The sequence below is a fragment of the Phocoena phocoena genome, chromosome 1, assembly GCF_963924675.1.
Source record: "Phocoena phocoena chromosome 1, mPhoPho1.1, whole genome shotgun sequence".
Classification (NCBI taxonomy): Eukaryota; Metazoa; Chordata; class Mammalia; order Artiodactyla; family Phocoenidae; genus Phocoena; species Phocoena phocoena.
The window spans coordinates 55,724,496-55,737,830 of record NC_089219.1 but is presented as its reverse complement, the minus strand read 5'-3'; the positions used below and the strand labels follow the sequence as shown (position 1 = coordinate 55,737,830).

General features: G+C 34.3%; 1 protein-coding gene across 2 annotated transcripts in view; it reads right to left on the bottom strand.

The window, feature by feature from the left end:
* RAVER2 (ribonucleoprotein, PTB binding 2) overlaps positions 1-13,335 on the bottom strand; it is a 103,014-nt gene that overhangs the window by 37,390 nt on the left and 52,289 nt on the right. Inside the window, exons 6-9 of one of the 2 annotated variants that reach the window (XM_065893197.1) lie at positions 10,290-10,375; positions 8,518-8,622; positions 8,247-8,358; positions 6,047-6,315 (exon numbers count right to left, since the gene is read on the bottom strand). In XM_065893197.1, the coding sequence (XP_065749269.1) occupies positions 6,047-6,315; positions 8,247-8,358; positions 8,518-8,622; positions 10,290-10,375 (572 nt within the window). The remainder of the gene's footprint in view (positions 1-6,046; positions 6,316-8,246; positions 8,359-8,517; positions 8,623-10,289; positions 10,376-13,335) is intronic. The other variant, XM_065893205.1, reaches the window with a different exon arrangement.

The window sequence follows — 13,335 nt, the reverse complement described above, 5'->3', positions numbered from 1 at the left end:
TGGCCACTGAGCCTGCGCGTCCGGAGCCTGTGCTCCGTAACGGGAGAGGCCACAACAGTGAGAGGCTCGCGTACTACAAAAAAAAAAAAAAATCCTTAACAGAATACTAGCAGCCCTAAATGAAATACTGGCAACCTGAACTTGACAACACATTAAAAGGATTGTACTCTGTGATCAAGTGGGATTTATCCCTGGGATGCAAGGGTGGTTCAACACAGGCCAATCAATAAATGTGATACACCACATTAACAGAATAAAGGATAAAACCATATGACTGTCTCAATAGATGCAAAAAACACCTTGGACAAAATTCAACATCATTCCATGATCAAAACTCTCAACAAACTGGGTATAGAGGAAATCTATATACCTCAATATAATAAAAGCCATATATAAAGGACATGCCCACAGCTAACATCATAGCTTTTCCTCTAAGATCAGGAAAAGGACAAGGATGCCCACTCTCACCACTTTTATTCAACATAGTATTGGAAGTCCTAGCCAGAGCAATTTGGCAAGAAAAAAGAAATAAAAGGCATCTAAATCAAAAAGGAAGAAATTGAATGATCTCTGTTTGCATCTGTTGCATTTCTATATACTAACAATGAACTATTAAAAAAGAAATTAAGAAAACAATCCTAGTTATAATACTATCAAAAAGACTAAAATACTTAGGAATAAATTTAGCCATTAGGAATAAATTTAGCCAAGGAGGTGACAGAACTGTATACTGAAAATTATATGACATTGATAAAAGAAATCAAAAATTACACAAATAACTGGAAAGATATCCTGGGTTCATGGATTAGAAGAATTAATATTGTTAAAATGTCCACATTGCCCAAAGCGATCTACAGATTCAATGCAATCCCTATCAAGATTTCAATGGCACTTTTCACAGAAATAGAAAGAACAATCCTAAAATTTATGTGGAACCACAAAAGATCCTGAATAGCTAAAGCAACCTTGAGAAAAAGTTCAAAGCGGAGGCATCACACTTCCTGGTTCCAAACTATATTACAAAGCCATAGTCATCAAAACAGTATGGTACTTGCATAAAAACAGACACACTGACCTATGAAAAGAATAGAGCCCCAAAATAAAGCCATATATATGTGGTCAACTAGTATTTGAAAAGGGTGCCAAGAATACACAATGGGTAAAGGACACTCTCTTTAATAAATGGGTGTTGGGAAAACTGTATGTCCATATGGAAAAAAATGAGACTGGATCCTGATCTTACACCACACACAAATATTTATTCAAACTGGATTAAAGACTTAAATATAAGACCTGAAACCATAAAACTAGAATATAGGGGAAAAGCTACTTGACATTGGTCTTAGCAATCATTTTTTGGATATGACACCAAGAGCACAGACAACAAAAGCAAAAATAAGCAAGTGCTAAAAAGCTAAACTAATCTAAAGAGCTCCTCTACAGCAAAGGAAACAATCAACAAAATTAAAAGGCATCTTATGGAATGGGAGAACATATCTGCAAACCATATATCTGAGAAGGGGTTAATATCCAAAATATATTCAGGAACTCATATGACTCAATAGCAAAGAAAACAAATAACCCAATTAAAAAATAGCAAAGAATCTGAATAGACATTTTTGCAAAGAAGATATACAGGTGACCAATAGGCATATGAAGAGGTTCTTAACATCACTAATCATTGGGGAAATACAAATCCAAAACCACAATGAGAAACGATGTTGGTGAGGATGTGGCAAAATTGGAACCCCCGTGCTTTGCTGGTGGAAATGAACAATGGTACAGCTGCTGTGGAAAATAGAATGGCAGTTCCTCAGAAAATAAGATATAGATGTACCATATGATTCCGTTATTCCACTTCTGGGTAAGTACCCCAAAGAACTGATAACAGGGACTCTAACAGATATTTGTATATAGCAGCATTTTTCACGAGAGCCCAAAGATGGAAACAACCCAAATGTTCATCAATGGACAAACGGAAAAAGAAAATGTAGTCTAGGTACTTCCCTGGTGGTGCAGTGGTTAAGAATCCATCTACCAATGCAGGGGACACGGGTTTGAGCCCTGGTCCGGGAAGATCCCACATGCCACAGAGCAACTAAGCCAGTGTGCCACAACTACTGAGCCTGCGCTCTAGAGCCTGTGAGCCACAACTACTGAGCCCGTGTGCCACAACTACTGAAGCCCGTGCATCTAGAGCCCATGCTCCGCAACAAGAGAAGCCACTGCAACGAGAAGCCCGCACACCGCAACGAAGAGTAGCCACCACTCACCGCAACTAGAGAAAGCCTGTGGGCAGCAACAAAGACCCAACACAGCCAAAAATAAATAAATAAAAGAATTTTTTTAATGTAGTCTATAAATACAATAGAATATTATTCAGCCTTTAAAAAAGGAAATTCCAATACATGCTATAACATGGATGACCCTTGAAGACACTATGGTGATGGAAATAAGTCAGACACAAAGGACAAAAATTGTATCATTCCACTTACTTTGGGTACCTAGAATAGTCAAATTCTAAGACAGAAAGTAAACAGTGTCTACTGGAGGCTGGGGAGCAGGGAAAATGGAGAGTTGTTGAATGGGTACAGAGCTGCAATACGGGATGATGAAAAAGTTCTGGAGATGGAGAGTAGTGATAGTTGCAAAACAATGTGAATGTACTTAATGCCACTGAGTTGTACACTTAAAATTCAGATCTCACCCCTATCTCTCTGAATCAGATTCTCAGGGCTGAGGAAGTTAGAGTCCAACCCTCTCCATCTTTTTTTTTTTTTTTTTTTTTTTAACTCCAGTGGTGATTCTGACAAAAAGACAGAATCAAGAATCACTTGTCCAGAAACTATCAAACTCTTAGAGGAAAACATAGGAAGAACACTCTATGACATAAATCACAGCAAGATCCTTTCTGACCCACCTCCTAGAGTAATGGAAATAAAAACAAAAATAAACAAATGGGACCTAATGAAACTTCAAAGCTTTTGCACAGCAAAGGAAACCATAATCAAGACCAAAAGACAACCCTCAGAATGGGAGAAAACATTTGCAAATGAAGCAACTGACAAAGGATTAATCTCCAAAATTTACAAGCAGCTCATGCAGCTCAATAACAAAAAAACAAACAACCCCATCCAAAAATGGGCAGACCTAAACAGACATTTCTCCAAAGAAGATATACAGAATGCCAACAAACACATGAAAGAATGCTCAACATCATTAATCATTAGAGAAATGCAAATCAAAACTACAATGAGATATCATCTCACACCAGTCAGAATGGCCATCATCAAAAAATCTAGAAACAATAAATGCTGGAGAGGGTGTGGAGAAAAGGGGACACTCTTGCACTGCTGGTGGGAATGTGAATTGGTTCAGCACTATGGAGAACAGTATGGAGGTTCCTTAAAAAACTACAAATAGAATTACCATATGACCCAGCAATCCCACTACTGGGCATATACCCTGAGAAAACCAAAATTCAAAAAGAGTCATGTACCAAAATGTTCACTGCAGCTCTATTTACAATAGCCCGGAGATGGAAACAACCTAAGCGCCCATCATCGGATGAATGGATAAAGAAGATGTGGCACATATACACAATGGAATATTACTCAGCCTTAAAAAGAAATGAAATTGAGCTATTTGTAATGAGATGGATAGACCTAGAGTCTGTCATACAGAGTGAAGTAAGTCAGAAAGAAAAAGACAAATACCGTATGCTAACACATATATATGGAATTTAAGGGGAAAAAATGTCATGAAGAACCTAGGGGTAAGACAGGAATAAAGACGCAGACCTACTGGAGAACGGACTTGAGGATATGGGGAGGGGGAGGGGTGAGTTTTGACAGGGCGAGAGAGAGTCATGGACATATACACACTAACAAACGTAGTAAGGTAGATAGCTGAGGGGAGGCAGCCGCAAGGCACAGGGATATTAGCTCGGGGCTTTGGGACAGCCTGGAGGGGTGGGATGGGGAGAGTGGGAGGGAGGGAGACGCAAGAGGGAAGACATATGGGAACATATGTATATGTATAGCTGATTCACTTTGTTATAAAGCAGAAACTAACACACCATTGTAAAGCAATTATACCCCAATAAAGATGGTTAAAAAAAAAAAAAAGAAAAATAAATAAATAAATAAAAAAGAATCACTTGTCAACATAATATTAAAGATGCAGGTCTAAAAATCTACAGCCGAGTTTAACCAACTGTTTAACAAAGTCCAAAATCTTGCTACATACTTGGAAAACATCCTTTGAGGTTACCTGGTCCAAGCCCCTATTGTCAGGAAAGAAGAATCACTTCTACAACAATCTGTACAGATGTTCACCTGGGGTCAGCATAATCATTTTCAGTGATATGACATTCACATCTTTGTGAAAGTGTCAAACTTTTTCTTTCTTTGAAAACTTCAACTGTTCTTTGTTATATTAAGCCTAAATCTGCTTTATTGTGTCATACTTATCGGACTAATTCTGCCCACTAGAGAAACATAAAATACCATGTGACTAGACTAGTCTGTAAATTTGTTTCTTTTTAACGTCAAATTAAATGTCAGCTGGTCAACCCTTGCCAAGTTCCATGTATCTATTTCCTTCAATTCTTCTTCACGGGACTTGTTTTCCAGGCCCTTCCCCACTTCACCTGTCTTCTTCCAAATACACTCTCATTTGCCCATTATGTGAATCACCTCAAGTCCAGTTTTTCTAAAGACCTTAGTGCTTTCAATGAATTAAAAAGTCTGTGCAAAAAGACAGACTATTCATATATGAGTTTTATTTAACTTCCCTCAATAACTTAAGCAATTAACCCTGCAGATAAATTTTTAAAATTCATTCTATGAAAAAAAAAAATTCATTCTATGAAGAACCACCTTAGCTTCCTCAATGTATAATTATAGGCATTCTATCCATACCTCCTGCCATGACTAGGTGACACCAAAACCTCTTACAAAGTCAATATTATTATTTTGATATTTGAATATAGCCAACTACAAGAATTGTTTCCTCACATGCCACTTCTAATCCAAAGGGTATTCTAGGGTACAAGTAAAAAAAATTAAATGTACTTTATTCTACCTACCAATTATAACATTTACAAATATCAGTGGTTTATAAACCAATAAAATTTGGGGTAAAAACCAAGAATTAAAACCAAGATTAGATTCTTTTGAACAGACCAGAGATTAATAACTGGCTTTGAAATTTTTCAGATAAAATAGAATTTATTCTACCTTTAAATATTAAAATAATACTTAATTAGCTACAGAATATACATTTTAGAAAAAATTAGTACATTTTAAAGAACAGCATGATTATTTACTAAGAAATCCTTATAAATAATATCATTATATAATTGGATAAGTATTAATGGTACTACTACACTTTTCCAAACTACAAAATTTGAACTTATATTCCTTTATATTTATATTTATATATGCATATCTAAAAGTTTTTAGAAAAGCAAATGTTTATAGGAATAAAGAATTCATATTTAAATATTTTATAATAACAGATTTTAAAAACATTTTATAAAAGTGAAATTATTTTATTTACAGACAAACTGGCAAGTAATTAAGCAGAATCCCAAACATCATTTGGCATAACTTATCAAAGGATGGATTGTTTGTTTATAATGACAGGTTTTGGTTTTTTTTAGAGTCCAATATTTTCTTCTCTTTTGAGAAGTAAATGTACAGTATGAAAAAGCCTTCATGTCATTGACATTATAGGAATTATCTAGTTTATAATCCATATTTATATACTTTAAGTATATTATCAACTTCCTTTGAAATTCAAAAATAGTTAAGATTGCTTGATACTTCATAAATTATACCACCTGTAAAATAACCAAAAATTAGATTACTCTCGAATAATTTCATTTAAGATATAGTTTAAAAAGTATATATATATATTCCTTTGTAGTATATACATAATGTAGTATACACATACATACTTCATGTATATACATGTGTGCATTTATATGTATGTGTATGCATGCATGCACACACTCACACACACTCACACACAGTTTTCTTACCCCTGAACTTATCTCCAGGCCTTTTGGCTGACTTTGTTGTTGTTTATGATGTCCCGTGAGCAAGCCTCCAGCAGTAAGGTTTGGAAAGCTCTGAAGATAAGCCTGTGACCCTGAGAAATTTCCTTCTGCCATCCCCACCAAGGCTGGCTGTTTCTCCTGAGTGTTCCCGTGCCCTGGCCCAGCTTGTCCGGCAATGTGCTGATTTGGAAGGAATGGTAACATGCCCATGCCAGCTGTTATAGTTGTTTGCGGTGGAATCAGATTAGATGCTGTCGTGAACCACAAATGCAAAAAGGTTTTGGTTACATGAGGCTTTTTCACAATAGTCCTTTTGATTTTGTCAAGTTACGGGCAGAATGTGCAGAAACCTATTTTTTTACCTATTAGAGCATAGTTAAAATACAAAAGGTGAGGTTAAAGGTTATAAATTAGCAGCCTCCTGTATGGAAAAACAAAAACCTCTAATAGTAATCATGCTTTTCCTATTTTCAACAACTTCCAGGATAATCTCAAGGATATTATATTTTTTAGTTCCAAGTTTTAATTGTACATTTTAGAAGGTGAGAGCAAAATTTATATACTTTTTGGCACTTAAGTTATATCAGTGCCTTTTTTTTTAAGCCCAGTCATTGTAATTTGCCTGCTTTCATATTTGAAGGGGATAATTAACTAAGCCTTCAGTTTAAAAACAGTCTCTGACACTCAAAAATTAATAAAGTTACATTAAACCCAACAATACATTTAGTCAGCCAGGTTGCACCAGCTCGTAAGAGTCAACTGTGCTATCTCTTCCCAGATCTTGAGTTCAACGTCTTTGCATGGGTAACCTGAAATCAGCCATGGTTGGACTGTTTACACACAGAAATCCACAAATGTTACAAATCAAGACTTTTTTTTTAACCCAGAGAGCTGGTTTTTAAACACCAGCACACCACTGGTTTAAAAAAACATCAATATGTATGAGTAGCTAAGCACCAAATGAAAGTTTAACACATTAAAGTTTTACATTTTTATTTACAGGGAGTAACAAGAAATTCTGGAAGAAATAAAATTTTAATAGGAAAATCCTGAACCACTCCATTTTTTAAAACTCTATAGGTCAAAACTAAATGAAAAGAGCTAGTTTTGACAACTCTCTTAATTAAATCCAAGTTATATTTTACAAATTCACTAAACAAATTTCTTAAATTATTTTTAGTACTAACTATTTAGAGATAGATTCTCAGTTCTATCTTTTAGCAATATATTTATTTGGACACTTTGAATTTTCAGTGTTCTTAAAGCAGCAGTGCTAAAGCAAATGGCTAGTTATTTAATCCAACACAAATTATATATAAATATCTGTATAAGCTTTTAGGCATACAATATTTAATTTTTAGGACAGACTCTATCACACTATAAAAATTTCTATAGCTGTCTACTGGTTTAACTTTTGCCCAGTCAATTCCAATAGTCTGAATTGATTATTTGACCATTTGACTTGGTTTTATGTACAAGAGGCTAAATATGTTACCCATTTTAACTGACTTGGTTTTATTTCTTTTTTATCACTGGTGGACTTTCTCTTTTTTCCCCTCAGCATGCTCACTTCAAACAAATTTCAGTTAAACTTCAAATTGAAAGTGCCTTTCAAAATCACATAAGACATCCTGGTATACTACCATGCTATTATTCTGAAAAGAAAAATAATTGTTCTGTTTAAATTTGTTATATTTTAGAAGCACATAATACACATTTTTTTTTACTACTAATTTGGAGCTCACATTTTAGAAATAATACAAATAAACAATCAAACTTTACATTTATCATTACCAGATATTTCTTAATAAAGCTAAGGGTTTCTTATCCAGGCAAAAATTAAATGGATCCCTATGTAATGTGCTGTCAGCCCAGTGGGCAGCATGTCAGTCTCAAATAGATCTATGTCTCTGCCTCATGCTGCCGTGAACCTTCATCAAATATTAAAGCACATCCAACAGAGAAAGTCTTATCTTGGCATAGAAGCAAGTCCATCAATAAATAACTACCAATAGTATTCTAATATTAAAAACAGAAAAGCCAAGAGGGCTCTTGAAATTTTAAATGATTGAATAAAACTCAAATCTGACCTTCCTGTAAATAAAAGTAGAATACAGGTACACTATCTTTAAATCTCAAATCTGACTGTCTACTGACGTCTCAGCAAATACACATAATTTACTTTTATGGGCTTCTCCAAGATGGCCCAACTCTGTTTTCAATGGAAGCGGAGACCCTATCCCTACTGCAGCTTGAAGCACCATAGCTGGGGGTTCTCCAAGTAAGCCTGGTTTCTGCAAAAGAAGAGAAGAAAAGACTTTTGCTCATGGCAGCAAGACATAACCTAATAAAAAAGCTACACATGTGAAAATTCATTAACCATCTGACCAACAGCCTGATTATAGAAAAGGAATGAACTCATTTCAAATGAAAAAAAATAATTCCACACTTACATTATTAGTATGAATATTCTCAAACTTCATTAATTGTTGCTGTGCCAGTGGTACATGAGAAAGATTCTGAAGAAATAAATTAGAAGTATTACCCATAAGTGAGCTCTGTGAAAATGATAAAACATTAAGTTAGTTTAATTTTGAAGAGCTACTTGTTGTGTAATTCATTGTAAAGTTCAATTCCTGAGTTGATCTGAGCAAAAGCAACAGCTTCGTAATATTCTACTTTCTAATTACCGGCAACACTAATTAATTCTTTCAGTAATACACAAGATGTGACCATACAGTCATGAAACTAATTCCATATCCCTTCCTTCTTTTCTTCCATCTTTCCTCCCCTCCCCTCACCCCTTTCTGGCTTTGATGTCACTATCATTCAATGATTTATTTATTCATTTAATCATTCAACAAATATTTATTGAGCACTTCTATGTGCCAGGCACTGTGCTACAATACGGTCTGCCCTCATGGATCTTATAGTCCCCTGAGGAGGGGAGACATTAATTAATTATAAAAACATACAATTAAAAATGGCAATGAGTGTATGAAGGAAAAATACAAGGAGCTATGGAAACAAATAGTGGTGGAACTTGATTTAGATTGGTAAATTCAAGGAAGGTTTCCCTGAGGAACTAACTCTTGCACAGAGATCTGAAGGCTGTGGAGAAATAACTAGGTGAAGTCTGGGGGAACAAGGTGGTGCTGCGGTGGGAAGTATTCCAGGTAGAAGAACAGCAGGAGCAAAGACCTAAGGAGAAGAGAAGAAAGCCCTTCACGGACCACAAGCAGTTCACCAGAGCTGGGACAGTGACACCTAAGGCATATGAGAGGCAGGAGAGGCCAGCTTAGACAGGCCCTCAAGGCAAAATTAAGCAGTTGGTCTTTATTTTAAAGTAAAGGGAATATTGTCAATACTCTGGTCTCCCCTCCCATATCACTTTAAACCTTATTGTAATTAACTGTTTAATGCTTGTTCTATTTGTTGAAATTCTATAAGGATAAGGACTGTGAATATTCTGTTCAATGCTATAGCCTCAATGGCTAGCAGAGTGTCTAGTACATGTTAGATTTTCAATAAAATATGCTGAGTAAATGAATGAAAAATGTACAGGTCATATGTTAGATTCTAAGAATGAAAAATAAATAAGCCTTTTCCTTAAAAAGCTGCGTTTAGGAACAGACATTCACTCATTCAACCTATAACAACCCATTTATCATGTGTTAGGTTCGATTTGTAATTAGGCTTCTATATAGATATAGCCTTAAACAGTACCTGAAATTAGTAGGTAATATTTATCTCCAATATTACGGATATCTATGTACACAAACATAGTTTAAAATACTTATCTGAAAAAGGTAAGAAAAAAAATTTTTACTCTCATAAATATATAAATTATTTCTATAACATTGATTAAATTTTAAGAATATTATTTATTTTTCTTTTTGTAAATACTTTTTTGAGTTAAGACCACATAAAACTTGTTTTGAGCTACTGAGTTATTTCTAGAAAAATATACCACAAAATATTCCTCTTCCCTTCTTAATGCCCTACAAATAGGAACCAATAAATATATAAACTATGATGCTTTGATTACCTTAATTTGATCTGATTTCCTTATTAAGTTCTGTTTTTAGGTAGGTACACTTATTACTAAGAATTTTATTTGGAAACAAAATACTCATTTGACTCCTTGAGAACTTTAAGTGTAAAGAACAAACAAAATATTCACTCCAAATGTTCGATGCTTCAGTACTCAATGCTATTTATATACCTGATGTGCTTTATTCAAATGTAAAAATGCAGGGGAGATGGATGGATTCATCAGATGTGGCAAGCTGTGAGGTGTTCCAAGGACTGCTTTAAGAAAATAAAAGTAAAAATTTAACTTTATGATATCTATGGAATTCAAAAATAAATAAAACAAACTCCAAAAAGGGTAAATGAATATTCCTTTAAACTTTTAACATATGTAGTGGAAGTTTAATGATATACTGACCTTGTCATTGTACAAAAAGTGACAGGCTCCTTTCCTTGTGATTCAACTCTAGAATTTGATTTTAAATTCCAACACCTTCTGTCTTAATGGAAAAACACCAAACCTAGCCTTTCTCTTCTCTGGCACTTAATGCAAGAAAACTAATTCCACCTTTTAATAAGTATAATACTAATTGAACCCATGTTATTTGCTCAGTATTTTTGTTAGTTTTTTTTGGGTATTCTGGCAGTGGGTCAGGTGGGAGGGGAAGGACAATATACAATCCTTGTCGTTAAAGCTTATAATCCAATTGAGAAGAGAATATGTACATTTAAAGATATTTCATAAAAAAACCTACAGAAGCAACGATACTGTATATAGTGGATAAAAGGAATAAATGATAACCATACTCTTTATCAAGTTTGTCTAAGAGTACAAATACCAGAGTACATATCAGAAGAGATATTTTAAGAACATACAATATACAGACAAAAAGAACCATGAGATAGAAAATATACGAAGCAATTCATTTAATTATTAGATGTAAATTGTCATAATATACAGCTAATTAGAATCATAGAAGGTCAGGCTTAGAAAGTACTTCAAAAAGCACGTAATCCAATGATCAAACGTATTTGAAATTTATACATAACACTGTTACAAGTTCATTCATGCTTTAAAAACTTTGTTCCAATTTTTTGTTACTTGCGGAGACAATCCATTACATCTTTGGAAAACTGACCATTAGAAAGCACTTTCTTTAGAATGAACCAGTTTCGATGATAGATGATGGGAAGATTAGATCATTAGGATAAGTTGCTTATAAAGGAAAATACTGTTTATTAGGAAAGAGGGGTAAAGATCGTTATTTCATAATGATTAAGGGGTCAATTCATCCATTAGGATGCAACAATCTTAAATGTCTGTGGACCAAATAACAAAGCTTCAAAATATATGAAGCAAAAACATCTAGAACTAAAAGGAAAAGTAGACAAATCTACAATTATGGTTAGAGATTTCAATACCACTTCCTCTCATTTTTCAGACAGTCACTGTATTTTGTTATAAAACATTAAAATATTTTTTCACAGCTTTTAGTGAATATCGTATTTCCCAGTTTAAAATAACAACCAGAATTAAAACATTCTGAAAATGTCCACAGTCTCACATCTAACTGCCCTTACCCTTAGATTTTGGCTAGGTCTCCCACTGAGCCTCTTGCTCCCCTCAATAATTGATAGCATAAGTGGACTGAAAACCAGTAAGGATATAGGAGACTTGAACAACACTGTCAACCTAAAATTTATATACAAAGGATTATAAAGCTGACACGAAGTGACAGAGTGGCATGGACTTATATATACTACCAAATGTAAAATAGATAGCTAGTGGGAAGTAGCTGCATAGCATAGGGAGATCAGCTCAGTGCTTTGTGACCACCTAGAGGGGTGGGATAGGGAGGGTGGGAGGGAGACGCAAGAGGGAGGAGATATGGGGATGTATGTATCTGTATAGCTGATTCACTTTGTTATAAAGCAGAAACTAACACACCATTGTAAAGCAATTATACTCCAGTAAAGATGTTAAAAAAAAAAAAACTGATTTGCAAGGCAGAAATAGAGACACAGACGTGGAGAACAAACATATGGACACCAAGGGGGGAAAGCGGAGCAGTGGGGGTAGTGGAGGTGGTGGTGGGACGAATTGGGAGATTGGGATTGGCATATATACACTAATATATATAAAATAGATAACTCATAAGAACCTGCTGTATAAGAAAATAGTCTTAAAAAAAAAGAAAAGAAAACTGATGTTCATAGTCAAAAAAAAAAAAAGGATTATAGTATGTCATGACCAGGTGTGGCTTACTGTAGGAGTGAAAGATTGGTTTAACATTCAAAAATCAATCAATATAATTCATCATGATAACAGACCAGAAATAAAAAAGCCACATTGATGATATCAATAAATGGAGAAAAGCATTATATAAATCCCAGCAATTACCATGATAAAATATCTCAGCAATATAAAAATAGAAGAAAAATTTCCCAGCTTGAAAAAGAAAATCTGTGAATAAAAAACTATAGCTAACATAATGCTTAATAATAAAAGAATGAATGTTTTCTCTGTAAGATCAGGAACAAGGCAAGGATGTCCACTCTCATCAGTTCAATGCACAAATTTTTCAGGAATTTCTATCAACTGCAATAAAGCAAGAAAATAAAATAAAAGGTATACATATTGTAAAGGAAGAAGTAAAACTGTGTTTATTTGTAGATGACATGATTGCCTATACAGAAAATCCTAAGGGCAATACCTACTATTGATAGAAATAGAAAGCAAGACTGCAAGATACAAGATAGATAGACAAAATCAATTGTACTTGTATATGCTAGCAACAAGCAGTAGGAAATTGAAATTTAAAAAGTAATACTATTTAAAATAGTATCAAGAATATATAAAGAACTCAGCAACAAAAAGACACACAACCCTGTTCAAAAATGGGCAAAGAACTTGATTAAGCATTTCTCCAAAAGAAGACACAAAAATAGACAACAAGCACAAGAAAAGATGCTCAACATAATTAGTCATTAGGGAAATTCAAATCAAAACCATGATGAGTTGCCAGTTGATTCCTACTTGGATGGCTAAAATTAATAATAATTTAAAAAACCCAGAAAGTAACAAGAGTCTATAAAGTTATGGAGAAATTGGAACCCTCATACATTGCTTTGGGAATGTAAAATGGTGCAGCCACTGTGGAAAACAGCTTGGCAGCTCCTTAACAAGTTAAACATAGAATAACCATATGACCCACCAATTCTAGTTCTAGGAATATAAG